The following is a 25,598-nucleotide window of genomic DNA, read 5'->3' on the forward strand; positions in this document are numbered from 1 at the left end:
CCCTCTCTTCTTACTATGCCGTCCTCCTTCTTGCTTCGTGTGGATGACATGACTTACATCAACCTCACAGTCCCCTTGCATTGTGCTCCTGCGTAGGTGTAGTTTGCTCTCCAGAGGTTAGTGAAATGTATGGGTCATGCACATTTTATGCATTTTTTTGCAACCAGTAGCCATTAGGGTGGGGTCACAAAACCGATTTGTCCACATGGTAGACAAACAGTTGGATTATGCTGATCAGAGTATCATCAGTTTTTCTTTGAGGTGGAGGCGAAAATAAAAGGTTTCTCCACCTTCTTTATTCTATCAGTCTGTAAACATCGGACCGCACTCATATGTCATCCGTGTGCGGTCCCATTTTTTTTCACGGACCCATAGACCCGGATCCAATATTCGGGTCAAAATTGGACGTCTCCATTTTTTCCACAGAGGAAAAGATCTGACACGTGCAGAACCCTATAGAATATCATAGCTACAAGTGCTGTCTGTGAAAACCGAGGACAGCTCTCGTCCGAGAAAATCAGTCATGTGCACGAGCCCATAGACTTACACAGGCTTGCACCCATGTCTGTATTCTTTCTCATTGTAGCAACGCATTTATGGGTGCTCTCAGAATAATAATCTATAGTCATTGATCTGTGCCTTAAAGATCCCTCAGCAGGATCAGGTGAGAATAACAGAAAGGCATTTCCCACGATGAGTATTGCGTGCGTTTTTTTTCTGCTGTGCATTTTCATGCCCAGAAAATGCGTCTTTTGTTTTGTTTACTGCTCGTTGCCTTGGTTACCGACCACAGTTTGACAGCAGAGGTTGAGTATGCCCTGTGCCTACAATGTCACACTCACGGTGAGCCTGTAAGGGTATGTGTCCACGGTCAGGAAACGCTGCGTGTTTGACGCTGCGTGGGGCCGCAGCATCAAACACGCAGCGTCCAGATGTTCCAGCATAGTGGAGGGGATTTTATGAAATCCCGTGTCCACTATGCGTGGAAACACGCACGCGGCGGCCCTGCGACTCCGGACATGCTGCACGTCTTTTCAGATCACAGCATGCCCGTGTTCCTTGCGGCGCCGCTGCGCCGCCGCAAGGAATAACACAGGGCGCTATGCGAGGAGTGCGATGATCCCGGATGTGTACAATGAACACATCCGGCATCATCGCGTCCCAGAAGGGGGCGGGGCTTAGCGCTGAGCGGGTTTGCCGCTCCGACGATACCGCCGGCCATCCTGAACGTGGACACATACCCTAAGAGCCGTTCTGGAGCTGGTGGATCACTGGAGTGCTTTGTTAGGTTCTGCTCCCCACCCGCTTCAGTGCCCCACGCTAATCAGATGTTGCACAGGCAAAGCCGCCCCATATATCAGCACCAGGGAGCACATATGGACCAAAGATGTCGCTGGTCCAAACCGTTAATAAATCAGGAGTGCACTACTCTTTCCTGAAAACTGATGACGATGGACGACCCCTTTAATTGACGTTTCCAATGCCCACTTCAGACAGGCCGTGATTTCCGGACCAGCTGCACATAGGCAGATACGAGGCTGTGCAGTCAGGAGACATTATGATCTGTATACGGACTGTGAAACACTGATCCTGGGAGTAGGGAGCACCTGTATGGACCTGTGGGGGGCGCTCACAGGTGGGGATCTCTGTGGGTGGCCTTCTGCCATGTTCCCAGCATTACAGGCTACAGCCACGTTCACACACTCAGTATCTGGCAGGAATTTAATCTCAGCATTTGTAAAAAAAAAAAAAAAAAAAAAAAAACAGTAGCGGACCAGTGAGAGGAAAAGTATAATAGAAACACGTCACCACTTCTGTATTTATCACCCACTCCTGGTTTTTGCTTAAAAATACTGAGGTAAAAAAACTGACAGTGTAAAAGCTGTAAATTGAATCTTTGCCCCAGGGGAAGTGAACCTGAGGCCCCTTCTCTTGGAAGGGAACATGGCTGCCTGCTGGGGGAGTTTCTGGTAGTGATGGGTAGTTCGGGAGTGAGTAGTTCAAAATGAACTAATCTTCAGAGTGAACTAGTTCATCTAGTTCACCATCCTGACAGAGATTAGTTCATTATGAACTAAACAGGAAGTGGGAGGAGACAGAGAGTGATCCCTCATACAGCTCCTCACACTGAAGATCCCTGGTCTCACACTTGCTCTTTATAGCTCCTGATGCTGGAAAAGAAGGTAGTAAAACACTATACCACACATCAAATACAAATATAATAGTAATAATAAAAACTGAAATTGTACAGTAGACAGACACAGCTCATGTGTGTATGAGAGAGTGATTCTGTGGTGTGGTTCATGCCCCTCACCAGTCTTTGTGATAAGATCAGCCTCCTGTAGAGGATCAGCCTCCTGTAGAGGATCAGCCTCCTGTAGAAGATCAGTCTTGCTAAAATCTTTACCACTGGCTCCTGTTCTGTTCTCAGGATGCTGAACGGCTTCTCAGCTCCCTCATACGCAATCATTAGGAGTCAGTACTCTACACTAACACAGGGGGAACTGCTGCTGGGCTCAGTGAGAGGCATCACGTTGGGCTGTCCTGAGTCATTGTCAACAGAACATCTAGTTCAGCAGTTCATATAGTTCATTTAGTTCACAGGTCACATGATGCATTTCCAGTGCTCTGGGACACACAGCAGCTGAGCAGCACTGGGAGGCTTGAATATTTCACAAAGAAAGAAAGAAAAGAAATTACTAAGGCTACGTTCACATTTGTGTTGCGTCGGCCGCAGGTTCGGCGACGCATGCGTCATGCGCCCCTATGTTTAACATGGGGGCACATGAACATGCGTTGTTTTGCGTTTTGTGACGCTTGCATCTTTTTTGGTGCACGCGTCAGGGCGCAGAGGACGCAACAAGTTGCATTTTTTTTGCGTTGAAAAAATGAACGCAAGCGTCACAAAACGCAGCGTTGTGCATGCGTTGTTCGTGCGTTGCGTCGCCGACGCAGCACCGAACAACACAAATGTGAACGTAGCCTAACTTGAATAAATAACTTGAATTTTTTTTTCTCCAGACTGGGTAGTACCCCTTTAACAAGAGTTTGTTATGTAATGATCAGATGTATTAACTATTTCTGATAATTTTAACAAAACTATAACTCATCCTAGGAGCCAGAGCTTCTGTGTAACGAACTAGAACTGATCCATCTCTTCTCAGCAGAATCCTGAGAAATACTGAACTAAATGAACTAAATGAACTAATCTTTTGAACTAATCTTTTCAGTGAACTAGTTCATGGTGAACTAATCACCAAAATGAACTAGATTTCCCATCACTAGTTTCTGGTAACGGCTCCTGCTGCTAACAGCACTGATGACAGAACTTCTACATTACGGCCACCGGAGGGCGCTGGTGAGCACAAGTCATGCTGTAAACACATCAGCCGGTCAGGTGACGGGCGGGTCAGGTGACAGGTCGCGTGGTAAAAGAGGGCGGGGAGTGATCGCCGGCAGCTGACCCCTTGTGATCGGTGCGCAGTAGTGGAGGATAATCGCTGCTGTCATGGAGTCGCTGCTCGTATGGACGCTGCTCCTGTGTGCGCTGGCGGTACAGCCCGGGTCTGCGCTCGTCAGGTGAGAAGGGTAATCAGTGTGCATAGCCGCCGAGCGACTACACCTCCCAGCATGCCACCAACAGGCGTCAAGCTGGGGGTTTAGTGACGTCTGCTGTGCTGCCCCCTGCAGGTCACACAGGTACCTAGGGCTTTGTGACTACCTTATCCCCGTCCATGAGGCACAGGGGGATTTGCGTGGTCGCTGGTGGGTGTGTGAGCTGGATGAGGTGCCCTGTAGCGCCCCCTGCCTGCCACTGCAGGTCATCAACACTTGTTTCCTATGGTTCTTACAAACTTGTCTAAGGCTACGTTCACATTTGCGTTGTGCGCCGCAGCGTCGGCGCCGCAGCGCACAACGCAAACAAAAACGCGGCAAAACGCATGCACAACGCTGCGTTTTGCGCCGCATGCGTCCTTTTTTCCATTGATTTCGGACGCAGCAAAAATGCAACTTGCTGCGTCCTCTGCGCCCCGACGCGGGCGCCGCAGGGACGCATGCGGCGCCAAACGCAAGTGCACCGCATGTACATGCGCCCCCATGTTAAATATAGGGGCGCATGATGCATGCGGCGCCGCTGCGGCGCCCGACGCTGCGGCGAGGACCGCAAATGTGAACGTAGCCTAACTCTCCCATCTCCGCCCACAAGACTACACGATGATCTCAGTGCTGATTTCCTGATGTCAGAAGAATTCTGATGGAAAACTGCATGTAAAGGTTTACTGGGTGTGTGGTGAATCCTGACAGTGCACCGTCCACACAGCACCAAGACATCTGACCGCAGGTAACCTGAGGGGGGCGCCATCCGCACAGCACCAAGACATCTGACCGCAGGTAACCTGAGGGGGGCGCCATCCGCACAGCACCAAGACATCTGACCGCAGGTAACCTGAGGGGGGCGCCATCCGCTCAGCACCCAGACATCACAGTGTGACCGCAGGTAACCTGAGGGGGGCGCCATCCGCACAGCACCCAGACATCACAGTGTGACCGCAGGTAACCTGAGGGGGGCGCCATCCGCACAGCATCCAGACATCACAGTGTGACCGCAGGTAACCTGAGGGGGGCGCCATCCGCACAGCACCAAGACATCTGACCGCAGGTAACCTGAGGGGGGCGCCATCCGCTCAGCACCCAGACATCACAGTGTGACCGCAGGTAACCTGAGGGGGGCGCCATCCGCACAGCACCCAGACATCACAGTGTGACCGCAGGTAACCTGAGGGGGGCGCCATCCGCACAGCATCCAGACATCACAGTGTGACCGCAGGTAACCTGAGGGGGGCGCCATCCGCACAGCATCCAGACATCACAGTGTGACCGCAGGTAACCTGAGGGGGGCGCCATCCGCACAGCACCCAGAAATCACAGTGTGACCGCAGGTAACCTGAGTGGGGCGCCATCCGCACAGCATCCAGACATCACAGTGTGACCGCAGGTAACCTGAGGGGGGCGCCATCCGCACAGCATCCAGACATCACAGTGTGACCGCAGGTAACCTGAGGGGGGCGCCATCCGCACAGCATCCAGACATCACAGTGTGACCGCAGGTAACCTGAGGGGGGCGCCATCCGCACAGCATCCAGACATCACAGTGTGACCGCAGGTAACCTGAGGGTGGGCGCCATCCGCACAGCATCCAGACATCAGTGTGACCGCAGGTAACCTGAGGGGGGCGCCATCCGCACAGCATCCAGACATCACAGTGTGACCGCAGGTAACCTGAGGGGGGCGCCATCCGCACAGCATCCAGACATCACAGTGTGACCGCAGGTAACCTGAGGGGGGCGCCATCCGCACAGCATCCAGACATCACAGTGTGACCGCAGGTAACCTGAGGGGGGCGCCATCCGCACAGCATCCAGACATCACAGTGTGACCACAGGTAACCTGAGGGGGGCGCCATCCGCACAGCATCCAGACATCACAGTGTGACCACAGGTAACCTGAGGGGGGCGCCATCCGCACAGCACCCAGACATCACAGTGTGACCGCAGGTAACCTGAGGGGGGCGCCATCCGCACAGCACCCAGACATCACAGTGTGACCGCAGGTAACCTGAGGGGGGCGCCATCCGCACAGCATCCAGACATCACAGTGTGACCGCAGGTAACCTGAGGGGGGCGCCATCCGCACAGCACCCAGACATCACAGTGTGACCGCAGGTAACCTGAGGGGGGCGCCATCCGCTCAGCACCCAGACATCACAGTGTGACCGCAGGTAACCTGAGGGGGGCGCCATCCGCACAGCATCTAGACATCACAGTGTGACCGCAGGTAACCTGAGGGGGGCGCCATCCGCACAGCATCCAGACATCACAGTGTGACCGCAGGTAACCTGAGGGGGGCGCCATCCGCACAGCACCCAGACATCACAGTGTGACCGCAGGTAACCTGAGGGGGGCGCCATCCGCACAGCACCCAGACATCACAGTGTGACCGCAGGTAACCTGAGGGGGGCGCCATCCGCACAGCATCCAGACATCACAGTGTGACCGCAGGTAACCTGAGGGGGGCGCCATCCGCACAGCACCCAGACATCACAGTGTGACCGCAGGTAACCTGAGGGGGGCGCCATCCGCTCAGCACCCAGACATCACAGTGTGACCGCAGGTAACCTGAGGGGGGCGCCATCCGCTCAGCACCCAGACATCACAGTGTGACCGCAGGTAACCTGAGGGGGGCGCCATCCGCTCAGCACCCAGACATCACAGTGTGACCGCAGGTAACCTGAGGGGGGCGCCATCCGCACAGCATCCAGACATCACAGTGTGACCGCAGGTAACCTGAGGGGGGCGCCATCCGCACAGCATCCAGACATCACAGTGTGACCGCAGGTAACCTGAGGGGGGCGCCATCCGCACAGCACCAAGACATCTGACCGCAGGTAACCTGAGGGGGGCGCCATCCGCACAGCACCAAGACATCTGACCGCAGGTAACCTGAGGGGGGCGCCATCCGCTCAGCACCCAGACATCACAGTGTGACCGCAGGTAACCTGAGGGGGGCGCCATCCGCACAGCACCCAGACATCACAGTGTGACCGCAGGTAACCTGAGGGGGGCGCCATCCGCACAGCATCCAGACATCACAGTGTGACCGCAGGTAACCTGAGGGGGGCGCCATCCGCACAGCACCAAGACATCTGACCGCAGGTAACCTGAGGGGGGCGCCATCCGCTCAGCACCCAGACATCACAGTGTGACCGCAGGTAACCTGAGGGGGGCGCCATCCGCACAGCACCCAGACATCACAGTGTGACCGCAGGTAACCTGAGGGGGGCGCCATCCGCACAGCATCCAGACATCACAGTGTGACCGCAGGTAACCTGAGGGGGGCGCCATCCGCTCAGCACCCAGACATCACAGTGTGACCGCAGGTAACCTGAGGGGGGCGCCATCCGCTCAGCACCCAGACATCACAGTGTGACCGCAGGTAACCTGAGGGGGGCGCCATCCGCACAGCATCCAGACATCACAGTGTGACCGCAGGTAACCTGAGGGGGGCGCCATCCGCTCAGCACCCAGACATCACAGTGTGACCGCAGGTAACCTGAGGGGGGCGCCATCCGCACAGCATCCAGACATCACAGTGTGACCGCAGGTAACCTGAAGGGGGCGCCATCCGCACAGCATCCAGACATCACAGTGTGACCGCAGGTAACCTGAGGGGGGCGCCATCCGCTCAGCACCCAGACATCACAGTGTGACCGCAGGTAACCTGAGGGGGGCGCCATCCGCTCAGCACCCAGACATCACAGTGTGACCGCAGGTAACCTGAGGGGGGCGCCATCCGCTCAGCACCCAGACATCACAGTGTGACCGCAGGTAACCTGAGGGGGGCGCCATCCGCACAGCACCCAGACATCACAGTGTGACCGCAGGTAACCTGAGGGGGGCGCCATCCGCTCAGCACCCAGACATCACAGTGTGACCGCAGGTAACCTGAGGGTGGGCGCCATCCGCACAGCATCCAGACATCAGTGTGACCGCAGGTAACCTGAGGGGGGCGCCATCCGCACAGCATCCAGACATCACAGTGTGACCGCAGGTAACCTGAGGGGGGCGCCATCCGCACAGCATCCAGACATCACAGTGTGACCGCAGGTAACCTGAGGGGGGGCGCCATCCGCACAGCATCCAGACATCACAGTGTGACCGCAGGTAACCTGAGGGGGGCGCCATCCGCTCAGCACCCAGACATCACAGTGTGACCGCAGGTAACCTGAGGGGGGCGCCATCCGCTCAGCACCCAGACATCACAGTGTGACCGCAGGTAACCTGAGGGGGGCGCCATCCGCTCAGCACCCAGACATCACAGTGTGACCGCAGGTAACCTGAGGGGGGCGCCATCCGCACAGCACCCAGACATCACAGTGTGACCGCAGGTAACCTGAGGGTGGCGCTGTCTGGGTGGTGAACATTGAGAGAAGCGTCAGGGCTGCACAGCTGGCACTAGGGAGGAATCCTGACAGTGTGCACAGTCACAGCGAGCGGCCTGCAGAGATGGACCTCACGCCCGGACACCCCTTTGTCTGTATGGAGATTCGGTGGTGTATGTTGTCTCTATCTTTGAGCCTCTCTTGCTGCACAAGGCATAAGGCTGTGTGCACATGTTGTGGTTTTTTCGCTATAAAAATGCATAAAAAACGCTATAAAAACGCATACATTATGCATCTCATCATTTAGAATGCTTTCCGCAATTTTTGTGCACATGATGCGTTTTTTTCCGCGAAAAAAACGCATCGCGGTAAATAACGCAGCATGTTCATTAATTTTGCGGATTTTTCGCATTTTCCCGCCCTTTAATGCATTGGGAAGCTCCGGAAAGAAACGCAAAAAAAACCGCATGCGAAAATGTCCGGTTTTGCTCAGGAAATTTCTGCAAGAAATCCTGAACGTGTGCACATAGCCTTAAAGGATTTTGATTTTTTTTTTTCCTTAATCCCAGAACCTTTTTAAAGGGATCCTGTCATCAGAGAATTGGACCCCTAACTAAAAGCATGGTTTTTAAAGCCCCCTCAATGCGCAGGCTCAGCAGACGGGGCAGTGCACACGCGGATTGCTACAAGCCCGGCCTTTGCCCCCTCTGAGAGGACTGCAGGCCGTGATTTTGTGCAAATCCTCACCTGGGGTCTGCTCATCAGATGGGGGGGGGCATGCATGTGCCACCCTCTTGCTAGAAACCTCTATGCACTGCCCCTTCTGAGGAGACTACTTCAGGCAATGAGTCTATGCCTCATGAAGAATGAAGAAAGTGATGTCAAAGACTGAAGGCCGAAAGCAGGCGGAGAAATAAGGAAACCGCCATCAGAGCTGGAAGCGCACTGTCCGCCCCTGCACTTGGGATTAACACTCCAGAGATGGCTTGTTTTCAGCAATTTCCAAACTAAATACTAAAAGAAAAATCACCAGGTCCTTGCTACCAGAGAGCAGCATAATGTAGAGGCAGAGATCCTGATTCCAGCGACATATCACTTACTGGGCTGCTTACTGCAGTTTTGGTTAAATCCCTATTTTATCTGCTGCAGTTCTCTGAATTCTGAGCACTGTATAACCCCACGTACCTCTGATTGGCAGATTTGTGTATGCACTGTGCATAGGCAGAAAGTTGCCAATCAGTGGTGGGGGCGGGGTTATACAGATCTCTTGACTGTAGAGGACTACTTAGCAGGTTTACTAGTCCTCTAATGATCTCCTGCTGACAAATCTTTTTATCAAAACTACAGCAAGCAGCCCAGTAAGTGACACATCACTGGAATCAGCGTCTGTCTCTACATTTTACTGTTCTCAGATTATGTGGCAAAACCCTGGTGAGTATGAAGGGCCTTTATAAACATGACGCTGGTTAATGGTCCGCTCTCCTGGTGATAGGTTCTCTTTAAGGATACATTGTCTAGCACATAAGCCAAATGTGTAACCCATCCTTAAAGGGAACCTATCACCCCGTTTTTTTCGGTATGAGATAAAAATACTGTTAAATAGGGCCTGAGCTGAGCATTACAATAGTGTAGTTTGTGTACCCCGATTCCCCACCTATGCTGCCGAAATACGTTACCAAAGTAGTCGTTTTCGCCTGTCAATCAGGCTGGTCAGGTCGGATGGGCGTGGCTTCTTCCCCCAGATATTGCGTAGTTTTCCGTTGGTGGCGTAGTGGTGTGCGCATGTCCAACGTCCCCAATCCTGCACGGGGGGGTGAAAATAGCAGCGATGTCCGTTATTCCATTGGTGGTCGGTGGGCGCGGCCATCTTCCTTTGGCCGCGCGTGCGCAGAAGCGGCGCTCTGCTGGCCGCGGCTTCAGGAAAATGGCCGCGGGATGCCGCGCGTGCGCAGATGGAGATCGCGGCGGCCATTTTCCTGAAGCCGCGGCCAGCAGAGCGCCGCTTCTGCGCACGCGCGGCCAAAGGAAGATGGCCGCGCCCACCGACCACCAATGGAATAACGGACATCGCTGCTATTTTCACCCCCCGTGCAGGATTGGGGACCTTGGACATGCGCACACCACTACGCCACCAACGGAAAACTACGCAATATCTGGGGGAAGAAGCCACGCCCATCCGACCTGACCAGCCTGATTGACAGGCGAAAATGACTACTTTGGTAACGTATTTCGGCAGCATAGGTGGGGAATCGGGGTCCACAAACTACACTATTGTAATGCACAGCTCAGGCCCTATTTAACAGTATTTTTATCTCATACCGAAAAAAACGGGGTGATAGGTTCCCTTTAAGCTGCCGGTGTAATGCAGGGACTTTCCTGGTCCTTCGGAGGCGCTATAATCACCATTCTGATCGGTCACTGAATGTTGATTATTTCGTTACCAGAGTATTTTGGACTTTCTTGGTATAATCTGTATTATTTTGGCCTTTTGCCTTCTGGATGGGTTTATATGACCAGAGTCCTGAATTGGAAACGGTGCTCGTAACTAAGCTTTTCCTGATAGGATGTAGTCGTATGGGTGTAAAGATGGTCTCCACTTTTAATGATGGAATTCTATTCTCTTAAGGCTGAGAAAATAGGATAAAGTCCAGAATGTATCTGTGGCATAGGCGATGCAGAGCCCCATGATTATCAGCGCGCGTCGGGGTGGTGTGTTAATATTTAGAATGGAAGGATAAATTGTGCATGCTGCATTTTCTTCCTTTCTAAGAACTGATCCAGAATAATCTGTGTGGACCCTCCCCTGTCTGCACCAGGTATGTAGCGGACATTGCCAGATAAGTGTGACCGCCGCCTTACCTGTGGGGGGCTATAGGAGGAATGTCGAGTACAGGAACGTCGCAGATAAGGAATGTTTGGTATGTCCATACAGCACTGAACAAACATGACGCTGTGCAGCTGTCAGCATGCTGAGACTTCTAGTTCTTCCGGACCTGGTGCTGCAGCCTCTCTGGGTGTGTTCACAGGCTGCCTGATGGTATAATTTAGTAATGACTGTTAATTCCCTGGTGGAAGAACGAGTCCGTGTGCTGCTGCTAACTCAAATGCTGCGTAGTATAGCAGTAATAATGGCCCCTTTACTGTACTTAACCTCCGGCCTCTTTGACCTTCATGATACCCTGCTGGGCTCCGCTTTGTATTTGGGGCTCCCCTGGATTGGTTTTATGTACAGATATTTTGGCTTTTTTTGTGCTCCATTTTATAATAAGTTGCAATAAACAGACCATTTTTGTCTTTGCACATAATTTATAAACCGGGTGCGCCATTTTGGAGAATTTGGCCGAAAAAGGCAACTGATGCCACAAGACAATAGAGAAGTAACGTAATAAAAATGCAAATGATTGATCCGCGCTATTGTTTCTAATCCGTGTGTCTGAATCTTTCACTGCAGGATCCCTCTGAAGAAAATGCCGACGATCCGCCATACCATGGCGAGTGCTTACCCTGACCTGCAGCAATTGGTGGGAAGAAATGGCAAATATTATACCGGATTTCCAGCCGCTAAAGATCCCACCCCAGAGAAACTGCTCAACTACTTAGATGTAAGTGTGGGGTCCCCGCGCCTTTTTGCAGCACTCGTCTATTACCTTTTCTCTGATGTTACAAGGTGTAAGACCAGAGGCGGCGGTGTATTGCTAGAGATGGTGCCAGTGACTGTTGACTCAGTGCACCGGTGTTATTGGGAATGAATCAATCGCCACCTGTACATGGTACATCTTGCCACTTAGGCCAGATACACATATACTTTTTTTTTTTTTCCGTCATATGGGTATAAAAAAAGAAAAAGGTGAAAAGGTGTATGACTAAAATAACAGAACCCGTGTGCAAAAAAAAAAAAAATATATATATATATATATATATATATATATATATATATATATATATATATATATATATATTTTTTTTTTTTTTTTTTTCAGACAAATATTGGTATGTAGAATGTCAGCCATCAATGCAAAGTAGGATAAACAAAATCCGAAATTGATGTTTTTCAGAAAAAAAAAAGAATACCGGTATTCATTATATTTTTTGTTTTTTTTTTGTTTTACTGCTACAACATTCAAGTGTATATTTGTGTGTGGTTTTCTTGGAGGCTGATGTACTTTGCATACCTTGTTGCTTGCCTGATTATGATGATGATCCAATGTACTTTGTCACTTCTAGATTACATTAGTACCTATGGTCATATCTTACCAGAAACATTCCTGCCGAGGTGCGCTTATCTTATAGTTTGTATCCTGTTGGAACCGATTGACATTATCTTTTATCAAAAGGGTTATGCACAGTCCGTAAAAAAAAAAAAAAAAAAATTAGGAAATTGTCTTGTATACAAAACAATGTTTTGGTGTCATGGACTGACTGTGTAGGGACACGGTCTGATCATACCACCCCTCCTGGGCAGGGGAGGAAGCAAAAGAGGATACAGGCAGGACAGCATGGGATCACAAATGGTTCTTTTTGTAATGTAAAACATTTTCCTTTCTGTATTTAAACAATGTTTTACTTCAAAGAAAGAATCATCTCACAGATCATCCTGTGCTGTGCTGTCCTGTCCTGTCTGTATACTCTTTTGCTTCCTCCTCTGCCTAGGAGCTGTGGTATGATCAGACCATGTTCCTGCAGTCAGACACAGCCATTACACAGTACACAGCAGGGGCACATTTATAAGATTATATCAGCACAGGAACACTCTTTTCAGGCACAGAACAGCTGATCTGTGCCCCTAACAGCAGCGGGTGGAAACACGATCCACCTGCCGCTGTTGGTATGTTAAATGCCTCTGTCAATCTCTTGACAGCAGCATTTAACTCGCACGTACCAGAAGCACGTCACTAACCCCCGTGTCTGATGTTCATAGGATATCATTTCTGCTACACATAAGGCTGAAGCCAGATGATCGCTGCTTCAAGGGTAGGTGCACACAGTCAGTAAATGATGCGGGTTTAACGCTGCGTACATCCGCAGCGGCCAGATGTTACAGCATAGTGGATGGGATTTCTAGAAATCCCATCTCCACTATGTGTGCACCAACGCTTCCAGCTTCCCTGCGGAGACGGACATGCGGCGCTTCTTTTCAGACCGCAGCATGTCTATTTGGCCGCCGTCACACATGCGAGTTTTACGGACGTAAGAGCGCAGAAACTACGTGCGTAAAACTCGCATAACATACGGCACAATGCTTCTCAATGGGTCTCGTCCTATCAGCCGTATATTACGGATCCGTAATATACGGCGTTCTACGGCCGTACAAAATCAGCGTATTGCGCAAAAAAATCGCCAATGAAAGTCTATGGGGGCGAGAAAAATACGGATTCCACACGGACCTGCAGTGTGACTTGCGAGAAATACGCAGCGGTGTTAGTGAAAAGTCGGTAATTCAATTGCCGGCTTTTCATTTCTCCTGCCTAAACCCGACAGGATATGAGACATGGTTTACATACAGTAAACCATCTCATATCCCCTTTTTTTTTTTTTGCATATTCCACACTAATGATATTAGTAGTGTGTATGTGCAAAATTTGGGCGCTGTAGCTGCTAAAATGGTTAAATCGCAGAAAAAATTGGCGTGGGCTCCCGCGCAATTTTCTCCGCCAGAGTGGTAAAGCCAGTGACTGAGGGCAGATATTAATAGCCAGGAGAGGGTCCATGGTTATTGGGCCCCCCCGTGGCTAAAACCATCTGCCCCCAGCCACCCCAGAAAAGGCACATCTGGAAGATGCGCCTGTTCTGGCACTTGGCCACTCTCTTCCCATTCCCGTGTGTGTGTGTGTTTATTAACCCTTTCAAACAATTGGATTAATAATGGATAGGTGTCATAATTGACGCCTCTCCATTATTAATCTGGCTTAATGTCACCTTACAATAGCAAGGTGACATTAACCCTTCATTACCCCATATCCCACCGCTACAGGGAGTGGGAAGAGAGTGGCCAAGTGCCAGAATAGGCGCATCTTCCAGATGTGCCTTTTCTGGGGTGGCTGGGGGCAGATGTTTTTAGCCACGGGGGGGCCAATAACCATGGACCCTCTCCTGGCTATTAATATCTGCCCTCAGTCACTGGCTTTACCGCTCTGGTGGAGAAAATTGCGCGGGAGCCCACGCCAATTTTTTCCGCCATTTAACCCTTTATTTCAGCAGCTACAGCACTGAAATTTTGCACATACACACTACTAACATTAGTAGTGTGGAATATGCAAAAAAAAAGGGGATATGAGATGGTTTACTGTATGTAAACCATGTCTCATATCCTGTCGGGTTTGTGAAGGAGAAATGAGAAGCCGGCAATTGAATTACCGGCTTTTCACATATATCGCGCTGTATTAAATATAAATACAGAATATATATGTGTCTCAATGATAGAGATATATCTCTATCTCTATCTCTACATTTGAGCACATAAATCCATTAGATGTCGGTTTTGCAAGCCTGCGCGAAAATATCACAGTACGGATGCCATAGGGATTACATACGGAGGATGCCATGCGCAAAATACGCTGACACACCCTGACTACGGATCACTATTTTGGGAACATTTCTCCGTATTACGGCCGTAAAATACGGACCGTATTGTCTTACGCTGAGTGTGACGCCGGCCTCTATCTTGCGGAGATGCTTAGTCTCCACAAGATAAATAACGCCCGTACAATGTATTGGGCGCAGTGATTCCTCACAGTTCAATGAATACATGCAGCATCATCTGCGTTCAAAAGCTGGCAGCACTTTGGACTCGGGGGGACATGTGCTGCGACCAAAGCACTGCCGATACTGACCATGTGCTTTGTACCCTACCCTACCCTACGTCTCTCCTAAGGACACTATTGAAGCAAGTAAAAGTATATAAGGTTTAAAAATAAATGCATACATACATACACCCCCTTTTGCCCCATTCAAAATAAAACAATAAAAATAAAGTGCACACTTGCTATCGCCACGTTCCAAATCAAAATATAAAAAGAATTAATCCAGTAGGTAAGCGGTGTAACCAGAAAAATAAAAATCCAGAATAAGGCCATGTGCACACGTTCAGGATTTTTAGCGTTTTTTCCGCGTTTTTTTCCGCTATAAAAACGTGATAAAAAAGCAAAAAAAACGCTAACATATGCCTCCTATTATTTACAGTGTATTCCGCATTTTTTGTGCAAATGTTGCGATTTTTTTTTTTCCGCGAAAAAATCGCATCGCGGAAAAAAAAGCAACATGTTCATTAAAAATGCGGAATTGCGGGGATTCCGCACACCTAGGAGTGCATTGATCTGCTTACTGCCCGCACGGGGCTGTGCACACCATGCGGGAAGTAAGCAGATTATGTGCGGTTGGTTCCCAGGGTGGAGGAGAGGAGACTCTCCTCCACGCACTGGGCACCATATAATTGGTCAAAAATAAAAGAATTAAAATAAAAAATAGTCCTATACTCACCTTCGATGTCTTCCCGCCTCTCACTGCTGCATGCTGCCGCTTCGGTTCCTGTAGCTGGTGTGCGGTGAAGTACCTGTGATGACGTCACTGTCTTGTGATTGGTCGTGAGCGGTCATGTGACCGCTCACGTGACCGCGACGTCATGGAAGGTCCTGCCCTCACACACCAGCTATAGGAAGAGGAACGGACGCCGCTGAGGTCTGCGGGTGAGTATAACCCTTTTTTTTATTTTTTATATTACTTTTAAACATTCTATCTTTTACTATAGATGCTGCATAGGCAGCATCTATAGTAAAAAGTTGGTCACACTTGTCAAACGCTATGTTTGACAAGTGTGACCAACCTGTCAGTCAGTTTTCCAAGCGATGCTACAGATCGCTTGGAAAACTTTAGCATTCTGCAAGCTAATTACGCTTGCAAAATGCTAAAAAAAAACGCGAAAAAAGCGGAAAAAAAAAAAAAAAAATGCGGATTTCTTGCAGAAAATTTCTGGTTTTCTTCAGGAAATTTCTGCAAGAAATCCGGACGTGTGCACATACCCTTATGCTTTTTTTGGCCGCCTCAACATTGCAATAAAATTCACTAACAAGTGATCAAAACATTGTATTTACCATAAAATAGTATCAATAAAATCATCAGCTCCGCTCGCAAAAAAAAAATAAAAAATCACCCAGCCCTTGAAAAATGTAGCCGCTAAGGCTCATGGGAAATTGTTTCTTTGTGTTATTTTTTTTTTTTCTGTGATTTTGTCAGGGAACATTTTGTCTCTTGTGCATGCTGATAAAGTTTAGTGCACCAAAAAAAAAGTCTGGTTCAACTTAATCAGGTTTTGGCACCAAAAACACAGCACCTATTGCTTTCAATGTGTGAAAAATGCTGAAACAAGTGACATGTTGCATTTGGCAAAAAAAAAAACAAGGTGTGTGCATGAGATTTATTTTACTTGCTGGTGCTGTGAAACGCAGCTGAAGATTTGCATTAAAAAAAAGCTGCAAAAACGCAACATGTGAACACTGCCTCCAAGCCAGCAATTGCAGGGGCCTGCGCTGGTCGCCCACTGATCTGGTTGCAGCAGCTGGAAGAAGAGTGAACAGATCAGCGGCTAGCTCCGTGTGCCCATTTCCTCTGGCTTGGCTTTCAGGTTGCTTCATGTAACAATCGTGGCCACAAATGTTTCATCACCTCTGGGCTTTCCCCACAACCGTCCTATCTTTACCTCTTGCAAATATATCAGTGCCCCCTGATGAGTGTAACTATCTCCTAAATTCAGCTTTGATTTCCAATTTTTGTTGTTTATTTTGCAATGATGGTTGACATGCCAAAAAAAAAAACTGATGGGTGGATAATTGACCATGAATTCTGTATACGTAGACGTCGTTGAACTCGTAACTTCTTGTGCGATCACTGCTGCAGTCACTTGTTTATAGGATGTGTGGGTTGTGTTTTATTTGTTGTTTTGGTTTTAGACTGCATTTATTTGTCTTCTCTCGCTTTCTTGTCAGGCCCAATATTATGGTGAGATTGGCATCGGAACCCCTCCACAATCCTTCATGGTGGTCTTTGACACTGGTTCCTCCAACCTCTGGGTGCCATCAGTCCACTGCTCTTTTACAGACATTGCCTGCTGTGAGTTTGCTATTGTTCTAGGTTTTTAGACTATATCCTTTTAATAGGATTTTTATTTATTGCATAATCTGGTTTGTAGCCAGCTCCTGACTTGTTCCAAATCTCCTCCATCTTCCTACAAAGTAAAATTAAAAAAATATATAATAAATTTAAAAAAAATAAATGTGTATACACAGCCCACGTAGTATATAACACAGCCACGTGGTATGTTGCCCAGCCACGTAGTATATAACACTGCCCACGTAGTATATTGCTCAGTCACGCAGTATGTAACACAGCCCACGTAGTATATAGCAATGTGGGCACCATATCCCTGTTTAAAAATAAAAAATAGTTATATACTCACCTTCCGGCGGCCCCCGGATCCAGCCCAGGCGTTTAGCAATGCTCCTTGCGACGCTCCGGTCCCAAGAATGCATTGCGGCAATAACACGTGATGATGTTGCTGTCTCGCAAAACCGCTACGTCATCATCTCGCGAGACCGCTACGTCATCTCCGGTCATTGCCAAAATGCATTCTTGGGACCGGAGCGTCGCGAGGAGCGAGAAAGGCGCCAGAAGGTGAGAATATATTGTGTTTTTTTAATTATTTTTAACATTATATGTTTTTACTATTGATGCTGCATAGGCAGCATTAATAGTAAAAAGTTGGTTATACAGGGTTAATAGCAGCGTTAAGGGACTGCTAAAACCCTATGTGGCCGCTGACTGGAGGGGGCACTGACTGGAGGGGAGTAGGGAGAGGCCAATTCGCTTCTGGACTGTGCATGTCGGTGATTGGTCACGGCCGGGCCGGCTGGGCACGACCAATCAGCGATCCGGGATTTCTGCGACAGACAGAAGTACCCCTTAGGATCTATCCATCTCCCGCAAAAACAAAGTTGAGCCTCTGATCACAAAATCTTAGTTTTGCCTGTAAAGCTTTCACGTAGCATCTCGAACTCACAACTAGTCTTGTCATTGAGTCTCTACCAAAACCTGGCACTCTCCAGTAAAGGCCCACCTTACCCCATCACCAGATAGGCATCAGTAGCCCATGTTCCCTGTGTGTTGTATATTACTTACTGGTGCTTATCAGATCTCTCACTGTGATCTTGTGACCACCGCTTTAGCTGTCTCAAAGTCGGAGCTAACGGTCCTGATGTCTCGATGTATGTCTGAGAGCCTTATTCTGGCTTTCGTAGACTTGCACTGAGAAATGGCTTTTGGTCCAACGAGCAAATGCTGGAGTGATCCGGTAGGTCACAAACTGCTGGAGACCAACAGGAGTGGTGGCGAGAACAGAGGACTGACCAGTAAGTGGCTTACTACACACAGTGAACATACATTAGTAATACCTATCCAGTGATTAGACCACCACACCTTCCCGTTCCAGATCCATGCCATCGGTCAGGTCACCGCTCTCAAGCGAAAATGGAAAAAACCAGGGATATGTAACTTCATTCTGTCTGCAAACAGGACACGGTTATACAAAAGAAATAAAGGCCTTGTTTCATTTAATGTGAATTCCTGCCGGCACTGTCCTTGGTGCTCGTGTCTACGGTTGGCATCCCATTGAGAAGATCGGCACTCACTTGTAAGTTTACAGAATTTATTCCATGCTCTTCAAAAGACCAAATATTATGTGTTTCTCTTGAACATAAGCCTTTCTCACATGGACTGTTTGAAAAAGTCTTGTGATCAAGCCGAGACCCAAAACATGTTTTGTCTTTTGAAGAGCATGGATTGAATGAATTCTACACTTACAAGTGAGTGCCGGCCTTCTTGTGTTTAAGGCCTGGTTTCAATTTACAAAGGCTAGGGGTTATTTGTATGAAAGCGGTTGCCTTCTCATGATCTGTACCAGGGCTCATTGTATTAGTACTATTAGATGGTTTGATCATTCATTCTGCCTGCTTTTTCCTTCCTTTTTGCGTAGGGCTGCACCATAAGTATGATTCCTCCAAATCCACAACTTACGTTAAGAATGGTACAGAGTTCGCCATCCAATATGGCAGCGGCAGCCTGTCAGGATACATCAGCCAGGACACCGTGTCGGTAGGTTGTACCTTGGCTGGGGCTTTATGTGGGTAGTGTTGAGAAGTAGTCGGACAGAGTTTTAGAACCTTTGGACCTTGTCCTGTTGCTCTACTTCCTGGGACATTTCATGCCACAAAGCTTATATGATCTTAAGTAAAAGTGTGTGGGATTTTTTTTTTTTATGACTAATACGGACCGAAGGTAATTAGACATTTGCGTCTCTTTCAGATCGGAAGCCTTGCAATAAAAGGCCAGCTCTTTGCAGAAGCCATAAAGCAACCCGGTATTGTATTTGTGGCAGCAAAGTTTGATGGCATTTTGGGCATGGCCTATCCCCGAATCTCCGTGGATGGAGCACCTACTGTTTTTGATGACCTCATGGATCAGAAGCTTGTAGATGATAAGGTCTTCTCCTTCTACTTGAACAGGTACAAATCTCCAGTAGCCAACTCCTCTCGTAATAAGACTGGCCCAAAACCTCACCTGAAATGCATCTTGTACCCTTTTTTATGTTATTGACTGTAAGAACATCATAGTACACTAGGGAATTGGGGTTCATTAAGTCTGACTTGGCGCCCAAAAGGTTTTAAAGTGAAGCTGTTGTGTAAAATAAAAACTTCATTATCCTTTCGTGTAAATCTGCAGGGTAATGGCCCTCTAAAGTCAAGTGGCCTTCACACTGAAAGCCCAACAGCTGGGGGGAAACTGTATTCCTCCTGGGCATCTCCAGTCCTGGAGCTGTGGCTTCAGTCACTGCTTGGTACTTGGTGAGCAGCGAATGTATCCACGCCCTGGCACTGACTGACAGCCGGCTCTGTACTGATTCACTGCTGTGTCGGCTGTCAGTCCGTGCCGGATCATGAGTACAGCCACCGCTCACTATGTACTGAGCGGTGACTGAAAGCCAGAGATGGCTGGGAGGAATAAAGTGCATTTCCTCCTGGCAGTGGGACTTACAGTGCGGCGGCCACATGGCGTTAGAGCGCTACTAACCTACAAATTAACTCCATATCTGCAGGTTAATAGTGTTTTGAGACATGACTGGTTCCCTTTAAGTGAGCACTGTAGCTATTGGTCTTTAGCTCATTTCCAATCCAAAATAACATAGCACATCAGTAATGGTTAAACATGTGAGCAAAATCTAAACAATTCATTAGTTTTCAAGCACAAGCTTCTGAATCTTGCACACATCAAGATGTCTGGTTTCCACAGTACATTTTGCCTACAGAACATTCCAAGCTGAAAGTTTATAATTTTTTTTTTTTTTCTCAAAAGCTGGCCTACAATAGATTAGAATATTTGATTTTCCTTCTCACAGGTAGATCTTACCTTGCATGCTGGGAATATGAATTGTGTTTCTTTTTATACTGTTTTTCTAATGGATTTTTCTACAATCCTTTCCTTAGGAACCCAGACTCTGAGCCTGGAGGAGAACTGTTACTTGGAGGCACTGACCCAACATATTACACTGGAGACTTCAACTACTTGAATGTGACTCGTAAGGCTTATTGGCAGATCCGTATGGACCAGTAAGTATAGTGGGAATAGTTTATGATGGACTGAATTGTAAGAGCGTGTTGTCACGGGGTGCAGACTTGGACTGGACCTTGGGGCAGCTGGTAAATTCGCTGGTGGGACCACACACCTTCCAGTCTGTACATACTCGGGCCATAAAACTGGACTTTATACTGTAAAAGATGTATTCCCATTCATTTAAAGAAAAATAATCTGTTAAATTTCTGCCATTCCTTTCCCCTTCATCGGGTACTGTAACTCCCAGCATTCTCTTACAATTGCAAACATCAGGACCTGCTGGAAGTTGTAGTTTTCTGGAAACCTTGCATTCCACAAAGGGAACTTAATAGTAAGTTCATACGTAGCAGCCAGAATACCACCACGGTGTGGTCAAAAACTGCACAGCAAAGGGTGTCAGGAATCTGTGAACGAGGGTCAGGTATTATTCCATGTAGTGTAATAAGAGTGGTGGGCCCTGGCACTTCAGTCCTATGGGGACTATATGGAGCTACATCACATGTGAGTGACTCCCCAGCCAACCAGCAAATTTATTTATTTTTTATTTTTTGAGATCAGAGTTGTCCGGGAAAAAAGGTACTTGGTGGATCAAATGCCGCGCCATGCTCCCGGGTGAATACATTTCTCACTTTTTACCTTGTATCTGTGAGTGCTGCAGTTAATCTACATTTATAGAACCGGGCGTTTTTCAGTTTTTTTGTTTTTTTTTCCTCCTTCCAAGATCCATGATTTGCTTTTCCGTCTACATAACCATATGAGGCCTTGTTTTTTGCGGGACAAGTTTTGCTTTTGCATGACACGTTCATTTTATCATGTGATGCCGTAGAAAGGGGAAGACAATTCCAAGTGCATTGAAATCACTAAAAAGTGTAATTTCACAATTGAATAGGTTTTGTTTTTTTTTTAATTACTTTGTTCACTATATGGTAAAACTGACCCGGCAATATGATTCTCCAGGTTGGTGTGCATACGCAGATACCAAAATGCATACCCTTTTTTGGATCAACAACACTAGAGAATAATTTAACTAATGGCTCATATGTGGCTATTCACTGAATAATTGAACGAATCTACTAAATAGTGAATGGACACCAACAAAATCAATAAAAACATTTTTTATTACAACGAAGATAAACTGTAATAGAGTAGAATACATATAGAGGGGACACAGTCCTGTATGGGGGAAAAAAAATCTCATCGAAATGTATATGCGGTGGGTATAGTATAGTATAGTATTCGCCCTGCCTCATGTAACACGGAGACAGTATTGAAAGTGAATTACACACAAATATCACATAATAACCTTATAAAATGTCTCATACTCCTTGAGAAAGCCACCTGGCAAAATGTATGCTGGAGTCCTGGGCTCATACGTCTGGTAACATACTCTGTTATTCTATATATTTGTATAAATTGATTTTATTATTATATTTTATCTATATCCCATAACTTCCTAACAAAATGTATTTAATAGTTCCCTTAGGGGACTTGAATCCAGGGCTGTGTAGTCTGTAAGCCACACCTCCGACTCCTCAATTTCCCTGACTCAGACTCTGCTACCTCACTACTGAGCATGTACATAAGGTGCAGCACAGATTCATCTCCTCTACGACCCCACAACACTGGTCGCTACTGAGCATGTACATAAAGTGCAGCACAGATTCACCTCATCTACGACTCCACAGCCCTGGTCACTACTGAGCATGTACATAAAGTGCAGCACAGATTCATCTCCACTAAAAGCCCAGATCCTTAGATCGGGAACAGAACAGACATATAGGACATTTCATAACTTTCCCAAATTCTTATGAAAACCTTTACAGGCAGCACATCCTGCACTGAACTACAGTACCCAATGTATATGTTTTAGGAGTCGGTCCATTTTTATTCCGACTCCTCCACAGCCCTGCGTAAATCTGTGATCATCAGTTTTTCTGCTATACATGGCACAAGTGATCTCCTATGAATGTTGGCCTCTTGCGGGCTTTCACAGGATGTAATGACAGACCCCCGCTGCACCATGATCATTTCAAAGGCGTGCCGATGGACTGGTGGAATGATACACGCTGCTCTTGCCATTGCGTGTTAAATTCTGTTGTCAGAGATTGAGAGCGGTATTTAACAGGTTATGTGAGTCGAGAACAAGACCTTTGACATACATGTACATCATAGGTCGTGAAGGGGTTAACATCTGCTATCAAGGCAGTCCTTTGGCACCTAGGCTCATTAGATAGTTGTTCAAAACCTTGAATTTTCACTGGTCTGCCACATTGTAAGAATTGGCTGTGCTGTAAATCTCTGCTGGGTGCCGGCTTCAGAAGAAGGACGTCTATCAGACATTTATGGCATAGTAGTGATTTTAGTTTTAAAGGGATTGTCTGGACTGAAACTCCAAGTCTGCAGTCACTTTGTGGCTGCCAACGTGTGGATCCTCACATCGCACTTACTGCATGCTGTGAGGATCCTGGGCACTGTCAGCAGTGGTCATGTGCGATCTACATACTCCCGACTGGATGCGAGTGACTTCGCTCAATGCAAGTGAACTGAGCGAGGCCGGAAACTGTCTGACCGGGGTATGTATATTGCACGTGACCGCCGACACTGGAGAATCCTCAGTGCTGCATGCGCAAAGTGAGGATTCACAAGTATGCAGTTACACAGTGACTGCTGCCGACTTGTAGTTTAGACCAGAAGCCAAGTAACCATCTCCTTTCCTGCAGACTGGGTGTTGGCGACCAGCTGGCCCTATGTAAAGGTGGCTGTGAAGCCATTGTGGACACGGGGACCTCGCTAATGATTGGTCCAGTGGAAGAGGTGACTGCGCTGCAGAAAGCTATTGGAGCCATTCCGCTGATCCATGGAGAGGTACGGTCTGACCGTGGAGGAGTAGACTGGATGCAGTGCTCATGTTAGTCCGGTGTGGGGGGCTTCTACACGGCAGCTCCTGCTGATACGCATTTTGTCTCTTGTAGTACATGGTGCTGTGTGATAAAATCCCATCAATGCCGGTGGTTACACTCAGACTCGGAGGCCTGGAGTACAGCCTGACGGCAGAGCAGTATGTGCTGAAGGTGAGGTTCTGAAGGTGCACACTTGCATGTATAATACTAGTAAGTCATTGGCATCATCATGCTTTGTTCTTCTTCTTCAGGTGTCGCAGTTTGGCCGTACCGTTTGCATAAGTGGCTTCATGGGCCTCGACATTCCTCCTCCGGCTGGACCACTGTGGATCATTGGAGATGTGTTCATTGGCCAATATTACACAGTCTTTGACCGAGCAAATGATCGTGTTGGGTTTGCAAAAGCCAAGTGATTTCATCAACTCCTCGGAGAACCCTGGCCCACCTATGCTTGTTTTGGGATTCTTAGAAAAAGCAATTCTTCAATGCCCTTGTGTTCCCTCTTATGGCTTGCCATGTCTTGCACTCCTCACCTCCTAGCGCATCTGGTGGCATTATCCAAATCATGTCTGTACCTGTGGTCTGCCGCTCTACAAGCAGGGTGTTGTGTGCCAGACTAGATATCCAGAAAAGTCTAGATCCATTACTGCCCCAGCTGGGAAAGAAGAAATTGCATCTTTAGATTTATTCTTCTGCAGATGTTTTTTTTTTTTTTTTTTTTTTTGGCTAAATTTCTTTTGGGGTATGTGCACACACGTTTATCACATGGGTCTGCTCCGTAACCTGCCCAAATAAGGGCTCATGTAATGTAAGGAATGGACATTAGAATCATGTTCCAACTTTTCAACTTCTCTTAACCACTTCATGTTTTCAAAGAAATGAAGTGGTTAAAAGTGACCTGACCATTCTTCGGGCGGCTTCCTCTTGGAAGGCGTTCGCTAATTTAATTTAAAGATACAAGCCTAAAGAAAAGATGTCTGTAGCAAGGCCACCGAAAACACGACCGAGAAAGCTGGCGCCATGTGGGGTGTGTGTTTTTCCCCCTCACCCCCGTTTGTTTTTGTTTGTTTTTTGTGGGGGTGGGTGTTGGAGTTGATATTTCTAACCATTGGGTACTGGTTGTGGCGTTTGCGTAAATTATCAGCATTTTCTTCTCTCTTTAGAATATGGCAACTACAGGGTATTTTGACTCTCAAACAAGCAACAACAAAAAATTCTCTATCCATTAAGTTTTATAAAAATACTTTTTTTGTTTTGTTTGTCTTTATGATTAAAACTTCCTAACAGAACTTTAGTTTTGTTGCATGCATAATTATGTTCAGCTCAATGGAATTGTTTAATAATTTTGCAAAGTAATAATAATAATTTTGTCTTTAATAAAATGTAACGAGCGCTGAGTATCTTTAAGATGTAGCGCATTCAGAAAGAATTGTATAAAATGCTGTCAGTTATTGAATGCTTTACACCAATTAGTATTTGTCTCTTGTGCATCTCAGGAATAAAATATCTTTTGTGTAGATTTATTTACTTATTTTTAATTCTTAAGTGTTCTTACTGCTTTATGACATTCTCAATAATTTCACATGTAGTAGCCATGTAGCGCAAGCAGCACAAGTATATGTAATAAATATAACATGAGGAAAAACTAATGGAGGCCAAAAGATAGATCCGCAAGTAAAGCAACATGTGTAAAGGTTCATAAAGACATCTTGAACCTTCCAGGACATCCGATTGTCTCTGGCGTAGGAGGCCTATGTGATATGGCTTGCAAATTTGTCAATTACTACTTGAAAACGAATAGTTGCCCTCCTATATCAGAGACGCTATGGACGTCCTTACAAAGGTGAATGGCATGTACATGGACTAAATATGATCCTGGTTACCATTGATACAGAATCTTTGTTTACTCTACATGCCATAAAGATGGGTTATGGGCTTTTTATTTATTTATTTTTTTCCCCCTTCCTTGGGATGGCCATTTGTGAGAGTTTGTCCTGGAACTACTAGTTTATTCTTATGCACAACTTTTTAATGTGTTTTAAGGACAGATTCTACATTCACAACAAGGGACAGCCATGGGTGCGGCTTTCACTCCGTCGTATGCA

The 25,598-nt window shown here is 47.4% G+C and overlaps 1 protein-coding gene across 1 annotated transcript; it reads left to right on the plus strand.

Annotated features, from left to right (window-relative positions):
- Window positions 1–3,411: 3,411 nt before the first annotated feature.
- On the plus strand, window positions 3,412–25,010 carry LOC143806901 (cathepsin D-like). The gene is made up of 9 exons (XM_077287906.1): window positions 3,412–3,579; window positions 11,391–11,541; window positions 16,918–17,041; window positions 18,960–19,078; window positions 19,289–19,488; window positions 20,467–20,589; window positions 23,314–23,458; window positions 23,566–23,664; window positions 23,745–25,010. The coding sequence occupies exons 1-9, from the start codon at window positions 3,509–3,511 to the stop codon at window positions 23,904–23,906; spliced, it is 1,194 nt and encodes a 397-aa protein (XP_077144021.1). The 5' UTR covers window positions 3,412–3,508; the 3' UTR covers window positions 23,907–25,010.
- The last annotated feature ends 588 nt before the right edge of the window (window positions 25,011–25,598 follow it).

The sequence above is a fragment of the Ranitomeya variabilis genome, chromosome 2, assembly GCF_051348905.1.
Source record: "Ranitomeya variabilis isolate aRanVar5 chromosome 2, aRanVar5.hap1, whole genome shotgun sequence".
NCBI lineage: Eukaryota > Metazoa > Chordata > Amphibia > Anura > Dendrobatidae > Ranitomeya > Ranitomeya variabilis.